This window comes from Oncorhynchus mykiss, chromosome 3 (genome assembly GCF_057628025.1).
Source record: "Oncorhynchus mykiss isolate SJ-2025 chromosome 3, ASM5762802v1, whole genome shotgun sequence".
NCBI lineage: Eukaryota > Metazoa > Chordata > Actinopteri > Salmoniformes > Salmonidae > Oncorhynchus > Oncorhynchus mykiss.
In genome coordinates this window covers 68,174,483-68,197,072 of record NC_143024.1, presented here as the reverse complement: position 1 = coordinate 68,197,072, position 22,590 = coordinate 68,174,483, and the positions used below count along the sequence as shown (strand labels likewise).

Genomic DNA, 22,590 nt, shown 5'->3' with positions numbered 1-22,590 from the left:
ACAGACAGGACCGCCACCCATTTGATTGCTCTGAGGAAGGAAGTCTGAACAAGACAGAAACTCCACCCTCCCTTTAGATTGGCCTGTCTCATCAGTTACGTTGATTGGAAGATGGTGCTGCATTGGATAGCAGATGTTTTACGGACTCCGGAATAATTCTCAAATATGTTTTTTTTTTACACTGAAAAATATGTTTTACACCGTCTCCACCATCATTTGTTATGAATGAAAATAGCTTTTGGACACCAGGGGCCAGACACACCAGTTGGGTGACAATTAATCTTGATGGTTGTACAGTCATCTCAAATAAAACTGAAGGACCTCGGCGTTACTCTGGACCCTGATCTCTCTTTTGACAAACATATCAAGACTGTTTCAAGGACAGCTTTTTTCCATCTACGTAGCATTGCAAAAATCAGAAACTTTCTGTCCAAAAATGAAAATGAATCCATGCTTTTGTTACTTCTAGGTTCAACTATTGCAATGCTTTACTTTCCGGCTACCAGGATAAAGCACTAAATAAACTTCATTTTTATCATATTACTCCAGTGCTAACCTCCCTACACTGGCTTCCTGTTAAGGCAAGGGCTGATCAACGTTTTACTGCTAACCTACAAAGCATTACATGGGCTTGCTCCTACCTATCTTTCTGATTTGGTCCTGCCGTGCATACCTACACGTACGCTACGGTCACAAGACGCAGGCCTCCTAATTGTCCCTAGAATTTCTAAGCAAACAGCTGGAGGCAGGGCTTTCTCCTATAGAACTCAATTGTTATGGAACGGTCTGCCTACCCATGTGAGAGACGCAAACTCGGTCTCAACCTTTTAAGTCTTTACTGAAGACTCATCTCTTCAGTGGGTCATATGATTGAGTGTAGTCTGGCCCAGGAGTGTGAAGGTGAACGGAAAGGCTCTGGAGCAACGAACCGCCCTTGCTGTCTCTGCCTGGCCGTTTCCCCTCTCTCAACTGGGATTCTCTGCCTCTAACCTTATTACAGGGGCTGAGTCACTGGCTTACTGGTGCTCTTTCATGCCGTGCCTAGGAGAGGTGCGTCACTTGAGTGGGTTGAGTCACTGACGTGATCTGCCTGTCTGGGTTGGTTCCCCCCTTTGTTTGTGCCGTTGCGGAGATCTTTGTGGGCTATACTCGGCCTTGTCTCAGGATGGTAAGTTGGTGGTGTGGGGGCTGTGCTTTGGCAAAGTGGGTCATTTTTATATCATTCCTGTTTGGCCTTGTCCGGGGGTATCATCGGATGGGTCCACAGTGTCTCCTGACCCAGCCTCCAGTATTTATGCTGCAGTAGTTTGTGTCGGGGGGCTAGGGTCAGTTTGTTATTTCTGGAGTACTTCTCCTGTCTTATCTGGTGTCCTGTGTGAATTTAAGTATGCTCTCTTTAATTCTCTCTCTCGGAGGACCTGAGCCCTTGGACCATGCCTCAGGACTACCTGGATGACTCCTTGCTGTCCCCAGTCCACCTGGCCGTGCTGCTGCTGTTCTGCCTGCGGCTATGGAACCCTGACCTGTTCACCGGACGTGCTAACTGTCCCAGACCTGCTGTTTTCAACTCTCCAGAGACCGCAGGAGCGGTAGAGATGCTCCTAATTATCAGCTATGAAAAGCCAACTGACATTTACTCCTGAGGTGCTGACTTGCTGCACCCTCGACAACTACTGTGATTATTATTTGACCATGCTGGTCAGTTATGAACATTTGAACATCTTGGCCATGTTCTGTTATAATCTCCACCTGGTACAGCCAGAAGACTGGCCACCCCTCATAGTAGCCTGATTCCTCTCTAGGTTTCTTCCTAGGTTTAGGCCTTTCTAGGGAGTTTTTCCTAGCCACTGTGCTTCTACACCTGCATCGCTTGCTGTTTGGGGTTTTAGGCTGGGTTTCTGTACAGCACTTTGAGATATCAGCTGATGTAAGAAGGGCTATATAAATACATTTGATAAAAAAATAAAAAGTCTTAAAATGCTAGGTCAGGTGTATCTACGTTCGACTTTGGGATCAGAATTTACACCTGCTGCACCAACCAAAAAGACTAGTCGTAGCTAAATCCAGTGTAAGCAATGATTAAGCAATACATGAGATTTGATGCTTCAAAATGGTGGCTGCTAGGCAGCACCCATTACTAGGCTGTCACTGTTCTCGTGGCAGTTTTAAACTTTGCCAGGCATGTCCCATCATTTCAAAGCCCACCACTATGCATGCATGTTGTTCTCTTAACCATACTTTGATGAATCAATCAATAATTACTGTGGAATGAATATCACTGAATGACAAAGTTATTGGATAAAGTAGGCTAATGCTATTGAAGGCATTTATTATATTGTTGCTTACTGAAACTCCCAAAGTCATCGAACTGTTTTCAATACTTTAAAGCAATAGCCGTGTGGTCAACTATAATTTCAGCCCCTTATCATTGGGACAACATTATCGCGCTGTTTTTAGACAAGCGTGGGGAATAGTCTTCATAAATCAATCGTCCAGATTTTTGTTTTCCAGGAACCTCCGTTTGGATATTTGATTACATTTAGGCTGGGAAAATGTTAGCCAAATTGAGGTCAGTGTTCATAATGATAATCTTTAGTCTAGTTTGCTCATCTAACAGCATTATCAGAACATTTTGCTAGCATGTTATGTAGTCTAAGGTAGCCTAGTATTAACAAGTGGCTTATTCTTCTCCTCACTCGCATAGTAGCCTAGGCTATAGTGCCTTCAGAAAGTTTTCACACCTGGACTTGTTCCACATTTTGTTGTGTTACAGCCTGAATTTAAAATGGGCTCAATTGAGATGTTTTGTCACTGGCCTAAACACACACACCTCCACATTATGGGGTAGTGTTTTTAAAATACATTTTTACAAATGAATACAAATAAAACATCCGAAATGTCTTGAGTCAATAAGTATTCAACCCCTTTGTTATGGCAAGCCTAAATAAGTTCAGGAGCACAAATGTTCTTAACAAGTCACATAATACGTTGCATGGACTCACTCTCTGTGCAATAATAGTGCTTAACATTATTTTTTTATGACTACCTCATCTTTTTACCTCACACATACAAGTATCTGTAAGGTCCCTCAGTTCAGCAGTGAATTTCAAAACCTCGCAAAGAAGGGCACCTATTGGTAGATGGGTTTAAAAAAATAAAATAAAAAAAAGCAGACAGTTGCCGGAGAGGAAGGAAACCGCTGACTTTAAGACAGTTACAGTTTAATGGCTGTGATAGGCGAAAACTGAGGCTGGATCAACATTGTAGTTAGTAACCTAATTGACAGAGTGAAAAGAAGGAAGCCTGTACAGAATTAAAATATTGCAAAACATGCATCCTGTTTGCAACAAGGCATGGGGCTCTCGAGTGGCACAGCAGTCTAAGGCACTGCATCTCAGTGCAAGAGGCGACACTACATTCCCTGGTTTGAATCACATCCGGCCGTGATTGGGAGTCCCATAGGACGTTGCACAATTGGCCCAGCGTCATCCGTGTTTGACCAGGGTAGGACGTCATTGTAAATAAGAATTTGTTCTTAACTGACATGCCTAGTTAACAAAAAACATGTTTTGGGAGCCTCCCGGTGGCGCAGTGTTCTAGGACACTGCATCGCAGCGCTAGCTGTGCCACCAGAGACTCTCGGTTCGCGGCCAGGCTCTGTAGCAGCTGGCCGCGACCGGGAGGTCCGTGGGGTGACGCACAATTGGCCTAGCGTCGTCCAGGTTAGGGAGGGTTTGGCCGGTAGGGATATCCTTGTCTCATCACGCACCAGCGACTCCTGTGGCGGGCCGGGCGCAGTGCACGCTAACCAAGGTTGCCAGGTGCACGGTGTTTCCTCCGACACATTAGTGCAGCTGGCTTCCGGGTTAGATGTGCACCATGTTAAGAAGCAGTGCAGCTTGGTTGAGTTGTGTTTCGTAGGAGCGATGAGACAAGATAGTAATTACTAACAATTGGATACCACGAAATTGGGGAGAAAAAGGGGGTATGATTGAGTGTAGTCTGGCCCAGGAGTGTGAAGGTGAACGGAAAGGCTCTGGAGCAACGAACCGCCCTTGCTGTCTCTGCCTGGCCGGTTCCCCTCTTTCCACTGGGATTCTCTGCCTCTAACCCTATTACAGGGGCTGAGTCACTGGCTTTACTAGGGCTCTTTCATACCGTCCCTAGGACGGGTGCGTCACTTGAGTGGGTTGAGTCACTGATGTGATCTTCCTGTCTGGGTTGGCGCCCCCACTTGGGTTGTGCCGTGGCGGAGATCTTTGTGGGCTATACTGCCTTGTCTCAGGATGGTAAATTGGTGGTTGAAGATATCCCTCTAGTGGTATGGGGGCTGTGCTTTGGCAAAGTGGGTGGGGTTATATCCTTCCTGTTTGGCCCTGTCCGGGGGTGTCTCCTGACCCCTCCTGTCTCAGCCTCCAGTATTTATGCTGCAGTATGTGTTGGTTTATGTGTCGGGGGTCAGTTTGTTATATCTGGAGTACTTCTCCTGTCCTATCCGGTGTCCTGTGTGAATTTAAGTATGCCCTCTCTAATTCTCTCTCTCTTGGAGGAGGACCTGAGCCCTAGGACCATGCCTCAGGACTACCTGACATGATGACTCCTTGCTGTCCCCAGTCCACCTGGCTGTGCTGCTGCTCCAGTTTCAACTGTTCTGCCTGTGATTATTATTATTTGACCATGCTGGTCATTTCTGAACATTTGAACATCTTGGCCATGTTCTGTTATAATCTCCACCTGGCACAGCCAGAAGAGGACTGGCCACCGCTCATAGCCTGGTTTCCCTCTAGGGTTTGGCCTTTCTAGGGAGTTTTTCCTAGCCACCGTGCTTCTACACCTGCATTGCTTGCTGTTTGGGGTTTTAGGCTGGGTTTCTGTACAGCACTTTGAGATATCAGCTGATGTACGAGGGGCTATATAAATACATTTGATTTGATATGATAAAATAATAAAAAAAATAACTTTTTTTTAAAAATGTTCTTTATTTAAGCCATTAACTTTTTTGTCCTGAATACAAAGTGTGTTGCATTGGATTTACCCCAAACATATTACGGAGTCCCAATCCCCATATTTTCAAGCTTAGTGGTGTCTGCATCATGTTATGGGTATGCTTGTAATTGTCAAGAACCGGGGAGCTTTTCAGGATAAAAAAAATACATTGAATGGAGCTAAGCACAGGCAAAATCCTAGAGGAAAACCTGGTTCAGAACAATTCTCCTTTCAGCAGGACAATAACCTAAAATAAGGCTAAAACTACACTGGAGTTGCTTTTGTAACAGTGAAATGGCTAGCTAGTTAGCGGCGGTGCGCGCTAATAGCGTTTCAATTGGTGACATCACTTGCTCTGAGACCTTGAAGTAGTTGTGGCGCAATGGGTAACGATGCTTCGAGGGTGACTGTTGTGTGCAGAGGGTCCCTGGTTCGAGGTGAGGAGAGGGACGGAAGCAATACTGTTACACTTACCAAGAATCCAGTGAATATTCCTGAGTGGCCGAGTTCCAGTTTTGACTTAAATCTACTTGAAAATCTATGGCAAGACCTGAAAATGGATGTCTAGCAATGATCAACCAATTTGAACACATCTTGAAGAATTTTTTAAGAATTATGGGCAAATATTGTACAACCCAGGTGTGCAAAGCTCTTAAAGACTTACCCAGAAAGACTCAGCTGAAATCGCTGCCAAAGGTGATTCTGACATGTATTGACTCAGGGGTGTGAATACTTATGTAAATTAGATATGAGCTATAATAAAAGTGGAGGTGGCAGCTCATCTATTAGTTTTATAATATCTGATCAGACACATTTAGCATGCTGTAATGTAGCATGAATCAAGTGTATTATTTTGCTATTGACTCGCGCATAGGCAACTCGAAAAGCCCGGAGGTTGTGAAATATGAACATGAGACTCACATCCTTTAGAAAATATAGATCGTTCTTTCATGGTATGTACAGAAAAGTATAGCATAGTCCCGTCTCCCGACCAGTTGTAAAGTCTACGCCCAGGCATAGCTCATAGAAGGGCTCACGCCCAGGCATAGCTCATAGAAGGGCTCACGCCCAGGTGATGCTACAGGCATAATCTTTACGTCCACGTAGAGCATATCGAACATATAGTTACAACCAACTGGTTCAAATCGGCCCCAGAAGCGCGATCACTAACCTCGATCCATGTTATTTTTTTTACTGGTTATTGTTATTCACTGTATTTATTCCTCGTGTCACCAATTCTATTTATATTTAACTCTGCATTGTTGTAAAAAGACCCGGAAGTAAGCATGTCCCGGAAGTAAGCATGTTAATCTACATCTGTTGTTTACAAAGCATGTGACAAATAACATTAGATTTGCAGCACATTACTGTTTCCTTCTCTGTAGCTTACTGCCACAGCAACCATCTCTAGTGTGTGTACGTGCCGTAGATGAGGCAGTGTGTTATTCTTTGTGGTTTCACTCACTTTAGATTTCACTTTAGGTGAAATCCTCCATTTAAACTGATACTACCATGAATCTACAAAACTGCAATGTACAGTATATATGTCAGTTGATACATCATCACCTTCCATATAACCTTTGGCACATTGGAAAAGGCTCTGAGGCAAAACATCTTTAAAACTGAATAATTCTGTCCAAAGAAAACACAAGGACCGACTTCAATAACGTCAATTAGAATACATATGAAATGTGGTTAACTTTTCAATACATAACACAGCTCTGGATGAGAGCATGGATACTTTCAACCACAAAAATATTTTAGCGAAGAGAAAAGCTAATCTGAGGCAGCTGTAGGGGTATTTCAGGAAGGATGTCCTTCCATGACGTAGGTCTGATAAGGTTCACTCTTCCACATCATTCTCCTTCTCCCAGTGGTTCTAGATGAGTGAAGAAGCGCGCACACACACACACACACGTCTACAGGTAGCCTATGTGCCCTTTGGCAGTGTTGAGCCCGGAGGGGTCATTGGAGGTGGAGAGGCAGGGATGTGAGGGGGCACATGCTGTGCTTTGAAGTTTAGCTCCCAAGACTGAAGGCCATAGCCCTCTGGACTGCAGCCCCAAAGGCAAACACTCAGATGCTTGGGCCGTGTTGATGTTGGCAGCAGCTCTGCACGCAACGATCTGAGTCTTCAGGAGAGAAAAAGAGCATTGGCCTGTCACTCAGAATGCAGGACCTTTTGCTCTCTCTCTATAGGTCTCTTAGGCCATCAGTGTCTTCCATCTTCCCTTCCTCTTTCAATGAGAAGTGAACATCAACAGGCTTAGTGGTGAAGAGGTCATAGTACCACAGACCCTACTGGGTGAGCCGCTGACTAATATGAAACGCTGTACAATATGAGGCAATATGAGGGTGTGGCTGTGTGTGGAGTAAACACTCATGACATCAAACTGCGTCATCTGTCCAACCCAAACCATTGATCTAGTTAGTAAGTGATGAATGTCTGTAGGTAATACAGAAACACAAGTCAAAAATAAATAAAAAACATCCATAACAAAGCTATTGTCATCCACAAGCACAGCACTGCAGAAGAACAGGACATGAACACAGAGTTGTGGTATGTTCCTGCTGAGTAATAGATAAGCCTCCAATCAGAGTCCACAGGAAGGAAGGGCCCACATAACACTTGGAAGACCTGCTTGTCTGCCATTTGCCTCTTCCACTACAGCAGTGCTCTTCCTAACGAGGTAATGAGATTTAGGGGAGTGAGTCACGAGGAACCCATCTCCTTTAACCATGTGGCTCATTAGGGAAACTAGCAACCATGAGATAAAGCTGCTGGAGTAAAAAGGCAGGGAACCAAATCCCAGGACATTATTGCTGTGATTGTGAGAGAGGGATGGAATGGAGGAGTGGAACGGAGAGAGCAGCAGATTAATCACCAAAGTCTGTCTTGAGTCAAGTATTCAACCACTTTGTTATGGCAAGCCTAATTCATTTCAGGATAAAACAGTTGCTTAAAAAGACACATAAGTTGCATGGACTCACTCGGTGTGCAGTAATAGTGTTTAACGTAACTTTATGATTACCTCATCTCTGTACCTCACACATACAGATAATTTTAAGGTCCCTCAGTCGAGCAGTGAATTTCAAACACAGAATCAACCAAAGACCAGGGAGGTTTTCCAACGCCTCACAAAAAAGTACACCTATCAGTAGACAAGACATTGAATATCTCTGAGCCATGTGAAGTTATTAAATTACACTTTGGATGGTGTATCAATACACCCATTCACTACAAAGACACAGGCGCACTTCCTACCTCATTTGCCGGGGAGGAAGGAAACCGCTCAGATGACGCTACAGGACTGTTTTGCAAGCACATATGTTCCGGGACTCATCAAATGGCATTGTGGAGTATACCACCTCAGTCACCGGCTTCATCAGTAAGTGCATCGACAACGTCATCCCTCACAGTGACAGTACGTATATATCCCAATCAGAAGCCATGGATTACAGGCAACATCCACACGGAGCTAAAAAGGCTAGAGCTGCCGCTTTCAAGGAGTGGGACACTACTCCGGACGCTTATAAATAATCCAGCTATTCCCTTAGACAAACCATCAAACAGGCAAAGCGTCAATACAGGACTAAGATTGAATCCTACTACACCGGTTCTGACGCTTGTCGGATGTGGCAGGGCTTGCAAACTATTACAGACTAAAGGGAAACCCAGCCGCGAGCTGCCCAGTGACCTAAGCCTACAAGACGAGCTAAATCCCTTTTATGCTTGCTTCGAGGCAAGCAACACTGAAGCATGCATGAGAGCACCAGCTGTTCCAGACGACTGTGTGATCATGCTCTTCATAGCTGATGTGAGCAAGACCTTTAAAAACAGGTCAACAGTCACAAGGCCGGGGGGCCAGACGGATTACCAGGACGTGTACTCAAAGCATGCGCGAAGCAACTGGCAAGTGTCTTCACTGACATTTTCAACCTCTCCCTGACCAAGGCTGTAATACCTACATGTTTCAAGCAGACCACCATAGTCCCTGTGCCCAAGAATGCGAAGGTAACCTACCTAAATGACTACCACCCTGTAGCACTCAAGTTATTTTATTTAAAAACAATTTTTTACTTCTTCGATATAGGGGGCGCTCTTTTAATTTTTGGATGAAAAACGTTCGTTTTAAACAAGATATTTTGTCACGAAAAGATGCTCGACTATGCATATAATTGACAGCTTTAGAAAGAAAACACTCTGACGTTTCCAAAACTGCAAAGATATTGTCTGTGCGTGCCACAGAACTGATGTTACAGGCGAAACCCAGATAAAAATACAATCAGGAAGTGCCGCATTTTTTGAAACCGCCTCATGGCAATGACTCCTTATATGGCTGTGAAGGAGCTAGGAGTCAGCTTACGTTTTCCCCAAGGTGTCTACAGCCTTGTGACGTATTTGTAGGCATATCATTAGAAGATTGTAGTCTCTTATGGTCATCTACCAGGTGGTCGCTTGGTGTCCTCCGTTGCAATTATTGCTTAATCTCCAGCTGCAGTATTTTTCCGTTTGTTTCTGATGAGAAGCCAGCTGCCACCACTGATAGATTATCGAATAGACATGTGAAAAACACCTTGAGGATTGATTCTAAACAACGTTTGCCATGTTTCTGTCGATATTATGGAGCGAATTTGGAAAAAAGTTTGGCGTTGTAAGTGACTGCATTTTCCGGTATTTTTCTTAGCCAAACGTGATGAACAAAACGGAGCGATTTCGTCTACACAAATAATATTTTGGGAAAAAATGAACATTTGCTATCTAACTAAGAGTCTCGTCATTGAAAACATCCGAAGTTCTTCAAAGGTAAATTACTTTATTTGAATGCTTTTCTTGTTTTTGTGAAAATGTTGCCTGCTGAATGCTAGGCTTAATGCTATGCTAGGCTATCAATACTCTTACACCAGGGGTGTCAAACTCAAATACCCAGTGGGCCAAAATGTAAAACCTGAACAAAGTCACGGGCCAACATTGAACAAATTAACCTTTTAATATGGACCCAAACAAGTTTTGCTTTAACATTGAATATGGAACAAGCATCGCTTATTACCATACAATATATAATTTAATAGTGGAGACATGCAAAATCGAATTTCAAATGAAAAAACACATCAATGGCATTCATTTATTAAATAAATACAATTTAAATAAAAATTGTATGCCTCTTTTCTATTTGCAGCCTTCTGATTTAAATACCAAAATAAACTTTTTCCACTGGCTAATAATTTTACAAATAAAATGATAATAAATCAATCAACCATTCAAGCCCATGCCTTGTAGCAAGAAAAAGTGCATAAAGAAAACGTTAATTATTGCACACTGGTCTAATCTGATGTGCCCAAGCCAGATACCTGGCATCTCTTCTTGGATGCTAGTTCATCAATGTCTGGGCTCAAGCTCTGAGCTGAAGAAATCCTCAGTATCGAGCGAAGATGTTCATCAGTCAGACGTCTCCTGTGAGTTGTTTTGGTCATCTTCATCGAGGAGAAAAGTTGCTCGCATAGATAAGTGCTGCCGAACATGGAGAGCATCTGAGCAGCTTGGGTGCGGAGCTGAGGCATTGTGTCAGGGATGAACCGTGGAAACTGTGCGGCGCCCACAGCATCATACTTTGACTTCAGCGTGTCATTGCACTGGAGTTCAATCAGCTCCATTTGGATGTTGGTTGGTGCATTTTCCACATCAACTGCGAAGGGATTACTAAGCAGTTCAAACTTGCATTTCTGGGCATCGAAGTCGGCAAATCGCCGGCTAAACTCAGCGGCGAGAACACTGAGTTTTTCAGCAAACTGTGCGCATGGGAACACGGCGGTAGAGATCTGCGCTTTTATGGATTGCAGCAGGGAAAATGGCAAGGGTTTCCTTGCAGCATCTGATTCTCCCACAGGCACAGTTTAGTTTTGAAGGCCCTCACTGCAGCGTACATGTCTGTGATGATGCGCCCCCGCCCCTGAAGCTGCAGGTTCAGCGCATCGAGATGGCTCGAGATGTCACAGAGAAAGGCCAGCTCACACAGGAACTTTTGCTCCCGGAGCTCTGCTATATCCTTCCCTTTGGTTTCCAGGAATTGACATATTTCCTCACGCAGCTCGAAACATCTGTTCAGTACTTTTCCTCTGCTTAGCCTTCTCACCTCTGTGTGATACGGCACGTCTGCGTATTCCGAACCACACTCCTCCAGAAAAGATTTAAACTGGCGGTGATTTAGACCTTTGGCTCTTATAAAGTTAACTACCTGTGTTACTGTGGTCATAACATGTTCCATCTTTAGGGCTTTGGCACACAGTGCTTCCTGATGTATGATGCAGTGGTAAACAGTTAGCTCACCTGCACAGTTCTCTTCCCGCATCTTCTCCCGAACCATGCCCACCAGTCCACTCTTTTTACCGCACATCGCTGGCGCACCATCTGTCGTTAATCCAACGAGTTTATCCCACGGCAGCTTTATTTCAGTTACACATTTGGAAACCTCCTCAAATATTTCCTTTCCTGTGGTTGTGCCATGCATTGATTTGAATCCTAATAGCTCCTCCGTAACACACAGATGAGTCCACTCCACGGATGAAGACTGACAGCTGAGCTGTATCAGATGCGTCGCAGCTCTCATCCACAGCGAGGGAGAACGCAACAAAATCTTTTCCCTTTTCCATCAGCTGGTCATACAGATTGGTGGCAAGATCACATGTGCGATCAGCTACTGTGTTCCTGCTCAGACTCACGTTTGAAAATGCTTGTTTTTTCTCTGGGCATACGAGGTCACAAACCTTTATCATGCACTTTTTTTGCGATCTCTGCTGCCACTATATAACTAGCCTTTACAGCAGCCTCGCTTTGTGATGTGGCTTTTTTAAACATATTCTGTTGTGAAACCAAACTTCTTTTCATCTCCTCTACTTTCTGGCTCCTTTGAGTCATGTCCAGGTCCTTGTATTTGTCATGGTGTTTCGTTTCATAGTGTCGTCTAATGTTGTACTCCTTACTTACAGCCACGTTGACTCCACAAACAAGACAAACAGGTTTGTCTTTTACATATGTAAACAGATATTCTGCCTCCCACTTGTCCAGAAAGCTCCTGTTTTCTGCCTTTCTTTTCGCCATTTTTGGGAAGGGTTAGCTCGCTGACAGTTGTAGCGTCTATGTTGCTATGACTACTGTCACAGAGGAGAGAGCGTTTCTGGGTCCTGTCCTGATTGGCGTGAAAACAGCAGAGCATTATGGGATTCGTAGTATTAGTGGTGAATGCGCTGTATAATACCGGCGGGCCAGCTCTAGTAGTAATTTGGTATTGTCTCGCGGGCCAAATATAATTACCCCGCGGGCCAAATTTGGCCCACGGGCCAGAGTTTGACACCCATGTCTTACACAAATGCTTGTGTAGCTTTGGTTGAAAAGCATATTTTGAAAATTTGAGATGACAGTGTTGTTAACAAAAGGCTAAGCTTGTGTTTCAATATATTTATTTCATTTCATTTGCGATTTTCCTGAATAGGACACGTTGCGTTATGGTAATGAGCTTGAGGCTATGATTACGCTCCCGGGTATGGGATTGCTCGTCACTAGAGGTTAACCAGGAAGGGCTCATTGAGATTTAAAATATATTTTTCAAGAGTGTCCTGGCCAAGATAGGCAGCACCAAGTCACTACAAAAATTACAGACAAACATGAAAAACTACAAGTAATCTAGTAAAAAACTTAGAATTCACAAGAGCATAACAAAATCAAAAACAGCAAATTAACCTTTCTAGCGCAGGCGTTCCGCTAGCGGAACCCCTCGACAACATTCCGTTGAAAAGGCAGCGCACGAAATTCAAAAATATGTTTTAGGAATATGTAACTTTCACACATACACAGGTCCAATACAGCAAATGAAAGAAACATCTTGTTAATCTACCCATCGTGTCAGATTTCAAAAATGCTTTACAGCGAAAGCACGACATATGATTATGTTAGGTCATAGCCAAGTCAAAAAAACACAGCGAGTTTCCCAGCCAAAGATAGGAGTCACAAAAATCAGAAATATAGATAAAATTAATCACTAACCTTTGATGATCAGATGACACTCATAGGGCATCATGTTACACAATACATGTATGTTTTGTTCGATAATGTGCATATTTATATCCAAAAATCTCAGTTTACATTGGCGCGTTACGTGCAGTAATGTTTTAATTCCAAAACATCCGGTGATTTTGCAGAAATACTCATAATATACATTGATAAAAGATACAACTGTTATTCACAGAATTAAAGATAGACTTCTCCTTAATGCAACCGCTGTGTCAAATTTCCCAAAAACTTTACGGAAAAAGCACAATCTGAGAACGGCGCTCAGAGCCCAATCCAGTCAGAGAAATATCCGCCATTTTGGAGTCAACAGAAGTTAGAAATAACACAATAAATATTCACTTACCTTTGATGATCTTCATCAGAAGGCACTCCCAGTTCGACAATAAATGACTGATTTGTTCCAAACAGGTCTCATGAGCCCCTCCTTTATAGTAGAATCCTCAAACCAGTTTCTAAAGACGGTTGACATCTAGTGGAAGCCGTAGGAAGTGCAACATAACCAATATCCCACAGTATCTTCAATAGGCGTTGAGTTGAAAAACTACAAACCTCAGATATCCCACTTCCTGGTTGGATTTTTCTCAGGTTTTCGCCTGCCATATGAGTTATGTTATACTCAAAAACATCAGTGTTTTCTATCCAATAATAATAATAATAATAATAATAATAATAATAATAATAATAATAAGCATATATAAGCATCTGGGACAGAGTAGGAGGCAGTTCACTCTGGGCACGCTATTCATCCAAAAGTGAAAATGCTGCCCCCTATCCCAAAAAGGTTAAAAACATTGACAGGTCAGGTCAGGGATCATTCATCAGTGATTTAAAAATACCAATCGGGACAAGTCCTTCCAGTTTAAAAGTATTTTGTAAGGCGTTCCAAAACGATGGCGTAGAGTACATAAAAGCCCTTTTACCAAATTCAGTTCGGACATTTGGAACAGTTAGCAGGATAAAGTCCAGTGACAGAAGAGAGTACCCACCACATTTCTGAACAATAAAAATGCCCAAATAAAAAGGTAGTAAACCCAAAATGGCTTTGTAAATAAAAGTATGCCTGAGCCTACGGGTGGGTGACTAGAGAAGGCCAGCCAACCCTGGTATACAAAGTGCAGTGGTGCGTAAGGATTTTATAGTTTAAAATAAATCTCAAAGTGCCATGGTAAAGGGTGTCAATTGATCTCAAACACTGAGCGGAAGCATTCATATATAAAATATCCCCATAGTCCAGTAAAGGCATAAATGTAGCTGATACTAGCCTTCTTCTGGCTTCAAAAGGAAAACAGGCCTTATTCCTAAAATAAAATCCCAATTTCAGCTTCAATTTTTTTGTAGGTTGTTGAATATGCAATTTAAAAGAGGCCGTCATCAATTAAAATTCCAAGATATTTACATGAGGTAACAACCTCAATCTCCTTGCCCTGACGGGTAGTAATAGGTGAAAGGTTCAGAGGTCTATTTCTTGCTTTAGAAAACACCATTAGCTTAGTCAGTATTGAGGATAAGCTTCAATTGACACAAGGTATGTTGAACAGTATAAAAAGCCGTTTGCAAGTTCTGGAAAGCTTTTGTAAGAGACGAGGCACAACAGTATCATCAGCATAAAAATGAAGTTGCGCATTTTGGACATTTTTGTCATTTATATAAATAGTGAATAAGAGAGGACCAAGTACAGAGCCTTGGGGCACACCATTAAAGACAGACAATTTAACAGACATAAGCCCATCAAATTGAGTGCACTGAGTTCTATCAGGCAGATAATTAGCCAACTATGCAACTGCATGCTCTGAAAGACCTACACCTGACAATATCTGCCTTAGTATAGCATGATCAACTGTATCAAAAGCCTTAGAGAGATCAATAAAAAGTGAGACAGTGCAGTTTTTTTTATCGAGGGCTTCAGTGATATCATTTAAAACCTTCATGGCTGCTGTAATTGTGATATGCTTCTTCCTGAAGCCCGATTGGTACATTGATAAAATAGAGTTAGTAAATAGCTGCTCATTCACAAGGGTTTCAAGTATTTTCACTAGGGGTGACAGCTTTGAGATGGGCCTATAATTATTTAACTTCTTGGTGACAGGGGGGGCAGTATTGAGTAGCTTGGATGAATAAGGTGCCCAGAGTAAACTGCCTGCTACTCTGTCCCAGATGCTAATATATGCATATTATTAGTAGTATTGGATAGAAAACAGTTGAAAGTTTCTAAAACTGTTTGAATGATGTATGTGAGTGTAACATAACCTGAGAAAAATCCAACCAGGAAGTGGGAAATCTGAGGTTTGTAGTTTTATAACTCTTTGCCATTCCAATATACAGTGTAAATGGGGTCATATTGCACTTCCTAAGGCTTCCACTAGATGTCAACAGTCTTTAGAATGTTGTCTCAGGCGTCTACTGTGAAGGAGGGGGGAATGAGAGCTGATTGAGCCAGGTGTCTGGCAGAGTGCCACAGGCTCTGAGGCACGGTCACGAGAGAGTTAGCTCTCGTTCCATTGCTTTTCTACAGACATAGGAATTCTATTGAACATTTATGATAAAAACATCCTAAAGATTGATTCTATACTTAGTTTGACAATATAACCTTTTGAACTTTTCGTCCAACGTTCGGCTGGACCTGAAAGCACTTTTGGTAAACAAATCCAAACGCGCGAACAAAATAAACTATTTGGACATTATCAAACAAATCAAAGATTTATTGTGGAACTGGGATTCTACCGTCCCACATATCCGAGAGAGGTTAAAAGAGTTGGATCTCTATTAGGCATGAAGAGGTCATGGCACACAACCATGAGAGCCTATAGGGAGGTCAGAGACCTGGCAGACAACACATCACCAACAAACAATCATGGTCCAAACAGACCAATACAGTTGCGAAGAGGGCACGACAGCACCTTTTCCCCCTCAGGAGACTGAAAATATTTGGCATGGGTGCCCAGATCCTCAGAAGGTTCTGCAGCTGCACCATCGAGAGCACCGTCTGGTATGGCAACAGCTCGGCATCCGCCCGTAAGGCACTTATAGAGGGTAGTGCATATTAGAGGTCGACCGATGATGATTTTTCAATGCCAATACCGATAATTGGAAGACCAAAAAAAGCCGATACCAATTAATCGGACGATTTAATATTTTGTATTTATTTATTTGTAATAATGACAATTACAACAATACTGAATGAACACTTATTTTAACTTAATATAACTCAATCAAATCAATTTAGTCTCAAATAAATAATGAAACATGTTAAATTTGGTTTAAATAATGCAAAAACAAAGTGTTGGAGAAGAAAGTGAAAGTGCAATATGTGCCATGTAAAAAAGCTAACATTTAAGTTCCTTGCTCAGAACATGAGAATATTCCCAGGTAAGAAGTTTTAGGTTGAGGTTATTATAGGACTCTCTCTACCATTTGTATTTCATATTGACTATTGGATGCTCTTATAGGCACTTTAGTATTGCCAGTGTAACAGTATAGCTTCCGTCCCTCTCCTCGCCCCTACCTGGGCTCTAGCCAGGAACACATCGACAACAGCCACCCTAGAAGTAGCGTTACCCATCGCTCCACAAAAGCCGCGGCCCTTGCAGAGCAAGGAGAACAACTACTCCAAGTCTCAGAGCGTGTGACGTTTGAAACGTTGCTGCTGGCAAACGCACAAAAGTGCTGTTTGAATGAATGCCTACGAGCCTGCTGCTGCCTACCACCACTCAGTCAGACTGCTCTATCAAATCATAGACTTAATTATAATATAACAACAAACAGCAATACGAGCCTTAGGTCATTAATATGGTCAAATCCAGAAACTATAATTTCGAAAATAAAACGTTTATTCTTTCAGTGAAATACGGAACCGTTCCGTATTCTATCTAACGGGTGGCATCCATAAGTCTAAATATTCCTGTTACATTGCACAACCTTCAATGTTATGTCATAATTCTGGCAAATTAGTTTGCAACGAGACAGGCGGCCCAAACGGTTGCATATACCCTGACTTTGCGTGCAATGAACGCAAGAGAAGTGACACAATTTCCAGAGTTTAATATTGCCTGCTAACATTAATTTCTTTTAACTAAATATGCACGTTTAAAAATATATACTTCTGTGTATTGATTTTAAGAAAGGCGTTGATGTTAATGGTTAGGTACACATTGGTGCAATGACAGTGCTTTTTTCGCAAATGCACTTGTTAAATCACCCATTTGGCGAAGTAGGCTATGATTCAATGATAAATTAACAGGCACCGCATCGATTATATGCAACGCAGGACAAGCTAGAAAAACTAGTAATACCATCAACCATGTGTAGTTAACTAGTGATTATGTTAAGATTGATTGTTTTTTATAAAATAAGTTCCATTTTTATTTTTTACCTTTATTTAACTAGGCAAGTCAGTTAAGAACACATTCTTATTTTCAATGACAGCCTAGGAACAGTTAATGCTAGCTAGCACCTTGGCTCCTTGCTGCACTCGCATAACAGGTAGTCAAGCCTGCCACGCAGTCTCCTCGTGGAGTGCAATGTAATCGGCCATGAACGGTGTCCAAAAACGGAAATTACCGATTGTTATGAAAACTTGAAAATCAGCCCTAATTAAAATCGGCCATTCCAATTAATCGATCGACCTCTAGTGCATATCGGGGAAAGCTTCCTGCCATCCAGGACCCATATACTAGGCAGTGTCAAAGGAAGGCCCCCCAAAAATTATCACCCAAGTCATAGACTGTCCTCTCTGCTACCACATGGCAAGCGGTACCGGAGCAGCAACTCAAGGACCAAAAGGCTCATTAACAGCTTCTACCCCCAAGCCATAAGACTGCTGAACAATTATTGAAATGGCCAACCGGACTACTTACATGACCCCCCCCCCCCCCCCCCCCCTTTGTTTTTATACCACTGCTACTCACCGTTTACTATCTATGCATAGTCACTTTACCCCTACCTAAATATACAAATTACCTCAACTAACTTGTACCCCCACACATTGACTCAGTACCAGTACCCCATGTATATAACCACGTTATTGTTCATTTTCATTTTATTTCTTACTTTAAGTTTATTTAGTAAATATTTTCTTCACTATTTCTTGAGGTGCATTGTTGGTTAAGGGCTTGTAAGTAAGCTTTTCATATTAAGGTGAAATTTGATTTGATTTCACCATGAGGCCAATGGTGACTTTAAAAAAAGAGTTCAATGGCTGTGGTAGGAGAGGATGGATCAACAACATTGTAGTTAGTCTACAATACTAACCTAAAGGGCAGAGTGAAAAAAAGGAAGTTTGTACAGAATAAAAATATTTAAAAAATATGCATCGTGTTTGCAACAAGGCACTAAAGTAATACTAAAGAAAATGTGTCCTGACTAAAAAGTGTTACATTTGGCAAATCCAATACAACTCATTACTGAGTACCACTCTCCATATTTTCAAGCCTAGTGGTTCTGCATCATGTTATGGGTATGCTTGTAATTGTTAAGAACTGTGGAGTTTCTCAGGATAAAAAAAAGAATGGAATGGAGCTAAGAATAGGCAAAAATCCCAGAGGAAAACCTGGTTCAGTCTGCTTTCCACCAGACACTGGGAGATCAATTCACCTTTCAGCAGGACAATAACCTAAAAACACAAGGCCAAATCTACACTGGAGTAGCTTACCAAGAATACTGTGAATGTTACCGAATGGCCGAGTAACAGTTTTGACTTAAATCTACTGCAAGGCCTAGAGCTTGAAGAAGTTTGAAAAGAATACATTGGCAAATGTTGCACAATCCAGGTGTGGAAAGCTCTTACAGACTTACCCAGAAAGACTCACAGCTGTAATCGCTGCCAAAGGTGCTTCTACAAAGTATTATCTCAGGGGTGTGAATACTTATGTAAATGAGATATCTGTATTTCAATTTCAATACATTTGCCAACATTTCTAAAAACATGAATTTTGTGATTATGGGGTGTTTGTCCATTTGGAATTCAAATAAAATGTGATTTGATTTCATGTAGCCTAATTTTGGTCAGTTAATAGTCTACACACTGATCAAGCAACATTATGGACTATACTGATCAAATTAAGATCCTACATCTGTATGGGAAATATTTAGTACTCTAAGGTTTGAGAGTGTCACAGTGAAAGGAATGTGGGCTTTAGTTTGTACACTGGGTCTAAGACACCATGTCGTCTTTGTTCGTTAAATCACCTCTGGTTTCACCAACTCTTCTTTCTCTAACTTTTGTAGTGAGGACATTGACATGCAGCATCAGGCCTCAGAGCAAGGCTGCAGCCAGAGACCCTGTGACCGACACCTGGGAACTTTCCCAATTCCTCCTCCCTCTATTCCCCGCGTCCTCTTTCCTCACCTTTTTAGGAGGACAGATTAGCACTCAGAGGCCTGCAGAGAAAATACCCCCGCTGCAGAACAAAAGACAGAGTTAAACCCATCACCCTGGCCAGGCAGAGATGTGATTCCCCCATTCACTACTATTATTCATTCACCCTCCATCCCCACACACCATCCTTATTTCCTACATTCAATTAAGACAAATAAGGAATCAGTGAGGGAGACACTGGGGCTTTGGGAAGAAGAATTCCACAGGGTCGGATCTCTGCGTGGTGGAGTGTACAAAGTAGCCCCTTGCTGAGCATTTCAATAGATCCTGTACAAATCCTCATTGGGGTCTGAGGATTTGAACAGTGCAGAATTCAAAGCAATTAAGATGTGCAGTGATCCCACGTCACCTGACCTTTAGAGTTTTGTTAGCTGAAACAAAGGAAGAGAAGAATGCATTCCATCTAAAATGGCAAGAACATGTTGGAACACAATTAAAAAGCCAGCTAAAATATTCTTCCCCCACCCCCCTATATGTAGGTCTACTAAAATGCTTTCTGTGGAGGCTACTGATGCCACATCTCCCATAGACTACTTCATCCAAAGCCATCCAAAATAGCTTATTTGGAGGGCTATTTGGAAAGCACAACTGATATCCAATTGCAGTGTTCAGAAGCCAAGAAAAAGTTCAAACTCCCACTGCCAGTTCAAACTCCCACTGCTATCCCAGGAAAAGGATGACCCTTGCCTTGAGAATGGCCAGTATCTGTCGAGACAGCCGTGTGTTGACAGAGTACGTGTTGGTTGGAGACAGGACATTCTGGAGTCTCAGAGAAGGGATGGACACCATGACTAATATTTTTCCAAAACAGACAGAAGCATTTTTGCCACCCCCAGTTTGGTTTCTTCCAAGGGAAAGAATATGTTTGCATTATTTCAGTCATGGTCTGCTCATTTCAAATACATTAAGCAGGGTAAAATCAGAGTCTAAGACATGGCCGATATCGCTCCTTTAGTCTCCCGGCAACTGCAGTTTAATTTAATCAAACAGGAACGGCAAACTTAAGAGGATTGAAAGGTCACACTGTGCTGCCAAGTCACAACTTGCTTCCTTCAGTCAGTCATTCGCTGGCTGGGTGGATGATATCCATGATATTCCTGTCAGTGTTGCAGAGAGACATGCCACTGGGCTAACTAAGCCTTAATGCAAATACCCCATGATGCATCTGTCCACAGGTTGGAATTACATCCTGTTACAGTTGTGTTGCATCATTCACATGGTGTCCATGACATGACAGCCAGATCACCTGTACATTAGGCAGGATGGGAAAGGTTCACTTGGTCACTATCAGGTAAAGCTGCAAACTCAAAGTCCTAAAAATCTGTTTTTATAATCAACCCTAACTTTTGATAAACCAAAAAGCGTATTTTCGTTTATATACATATTCACGATATAGCCAATTTTGACTTTCCAGCTTGGCCTGATAGTGCAAATCCATAGGAAGCCAGGAGGTCTGAGAGACTCACCGTGTCTCCGATCTTGAGGTCGGCACACTTCCTGAGGCCTGGTAGGGGCTGTCCGTCCTGACAGGTGGCCGTGAAGGACAGACTGAGGTCTTCAGGTTGATCCCACACGGTCAGCTCCACTTTGGACCGGATGTTCTGGAGGGAGGACACACAGAGACAGAGACAGACAGAGAGAGAGACAGAGAGAGAGACAGAGAGAGAGAGAGACACAGAGAGACAGAGAGAGACAGAGAGACAGAGAGACAGAGAGACAGAGAGAGACAGAGAGAGAGACAGAGAGAGAGAGACAGAGAGAGAGAGAGACAGAGAGAGAGAGAGACAGAGAGAGAGAGAGACAGAGAGAGAGAGAGACAGAGAGAGAGACAGAGAGAGAGAGAGACAGAGAGACAGAGAGACAGAGAGAGACAGAGAGAGAGAGAGACAGAGAGACAGAGAGACAGAAAGACAGAGAGACAGAGAGACAGAGAGACACAGAGACAGAGAGAGAGAGACAGAGAGAGAGAGAGAGAGAGAGAGACAGAGAGAGAGACAGAGAGAGAGACAGAGACACAGAGAGACAGAGACAGAGAGACAGAGAGAGACAGAGACAGACAGAGAGAGACAGAGACAGACAGAGAGAGACAGAGAGAGACAGAGACAGAGACAGAGACAGAGACAGAGAGAGAGAGAGAGAGAGAGAGAGATTGGATGAACTCACAGATACATATGCCATGAACACAAAAACAGACAGACACACACTTATGAATAAGTACTTTTGACATTTGTGTCAAAGTAGTAAATATGTCATTTATTTGAAAACAAGACAGATGGTCCACTGGTCAACTATCCAAACATGTCTGATCAAAGACTCCTATCAATAAATCACATGAGCATTAAAGTATGTGTGTATATTAGAGCTGGCACAGAGGTTCCCTGGTGGTTTCCATACTATTTGAATGTTAAATGCTTCCAGTACCCCTGGCACTGGATCCACTCAGAACCACCACAACTCAGCATTTTAGAATGAAACCAGTTAGAGCCTCTTATTTAATCTGTTAGCAGGCAGGGTGGAAAACAGAGAAAAAGATAGTTGGAAAGAGCGTAAAATGCCTTGGTTAAGCAAGATTTATACAGGTCATTCTGTCTTCTGTAAACTTCCCCCAACCCACAGTGGTTCGGTTGGCATGGATGGATGTGGAGCGCGTGCGCATGTGTCTCATAGCGTGCCTTTGCTGCTACATGCCAGCCTTATCTGTACTTTATGTGCGTGTTCACTCCAGCGCATAAAAGCTACAGAACTGTGGAAGGGGGTAATCAGAATCATGCCCGACTGACAGATACCCATGATTGATCTATGCCCTGTTTTGGCCTGTACTGGAGAAAGAACACAATGAACTGGTAACAAAATGTGTTGAAATAACTCAAATGCTTGTGTTCAAACTTCACAATACTCAAAAAAGATACAATTATGATAGGAACCAAAATGTGGTGCCATCTGCCCATTGTGTAAAGTGAACAGAATGTAGGCTACTTGGTATATAAGGGTGTCAGGTAGCCTAGTGGTTAGAGCGTTGGGCCAGTAACCGAAAGGTTGCTGGATTAAATCCCTGAGTTGACAAGATAAAAATCCCACTGTTCCCTAGTAGGCCGTCATTGTAAATAAGAATTTGTTCTTTACTGACTTGCCTATTAAATAAAAGGTTTAAAAAATATATATA

The 22,590-nt window shown here is 42.6% G+C and overlaps 1 protein-coding gene across 1 annotated transcript in view; it reads right to left on the bottom strand.

The window, feature by feature from the left end:
• itgb5 (integrin, beta 5) overlaps positions 1-22,590 on the bottom strand; it is a 98,615-nt gene that overhangs the window by 42,448 nt on the left and 33,577 nt on the right. The window contains exon 9 of the mRNA XM_036974695.2: positions 20,894-21,028. Within this exon, the coding sequence (XP_036830590.1) occupies positions 20,894-21,028 (135 nt within the window). The remainder of the gene's footprint in view (positions 1-20,893; positions 21,029-22,590) is intronic.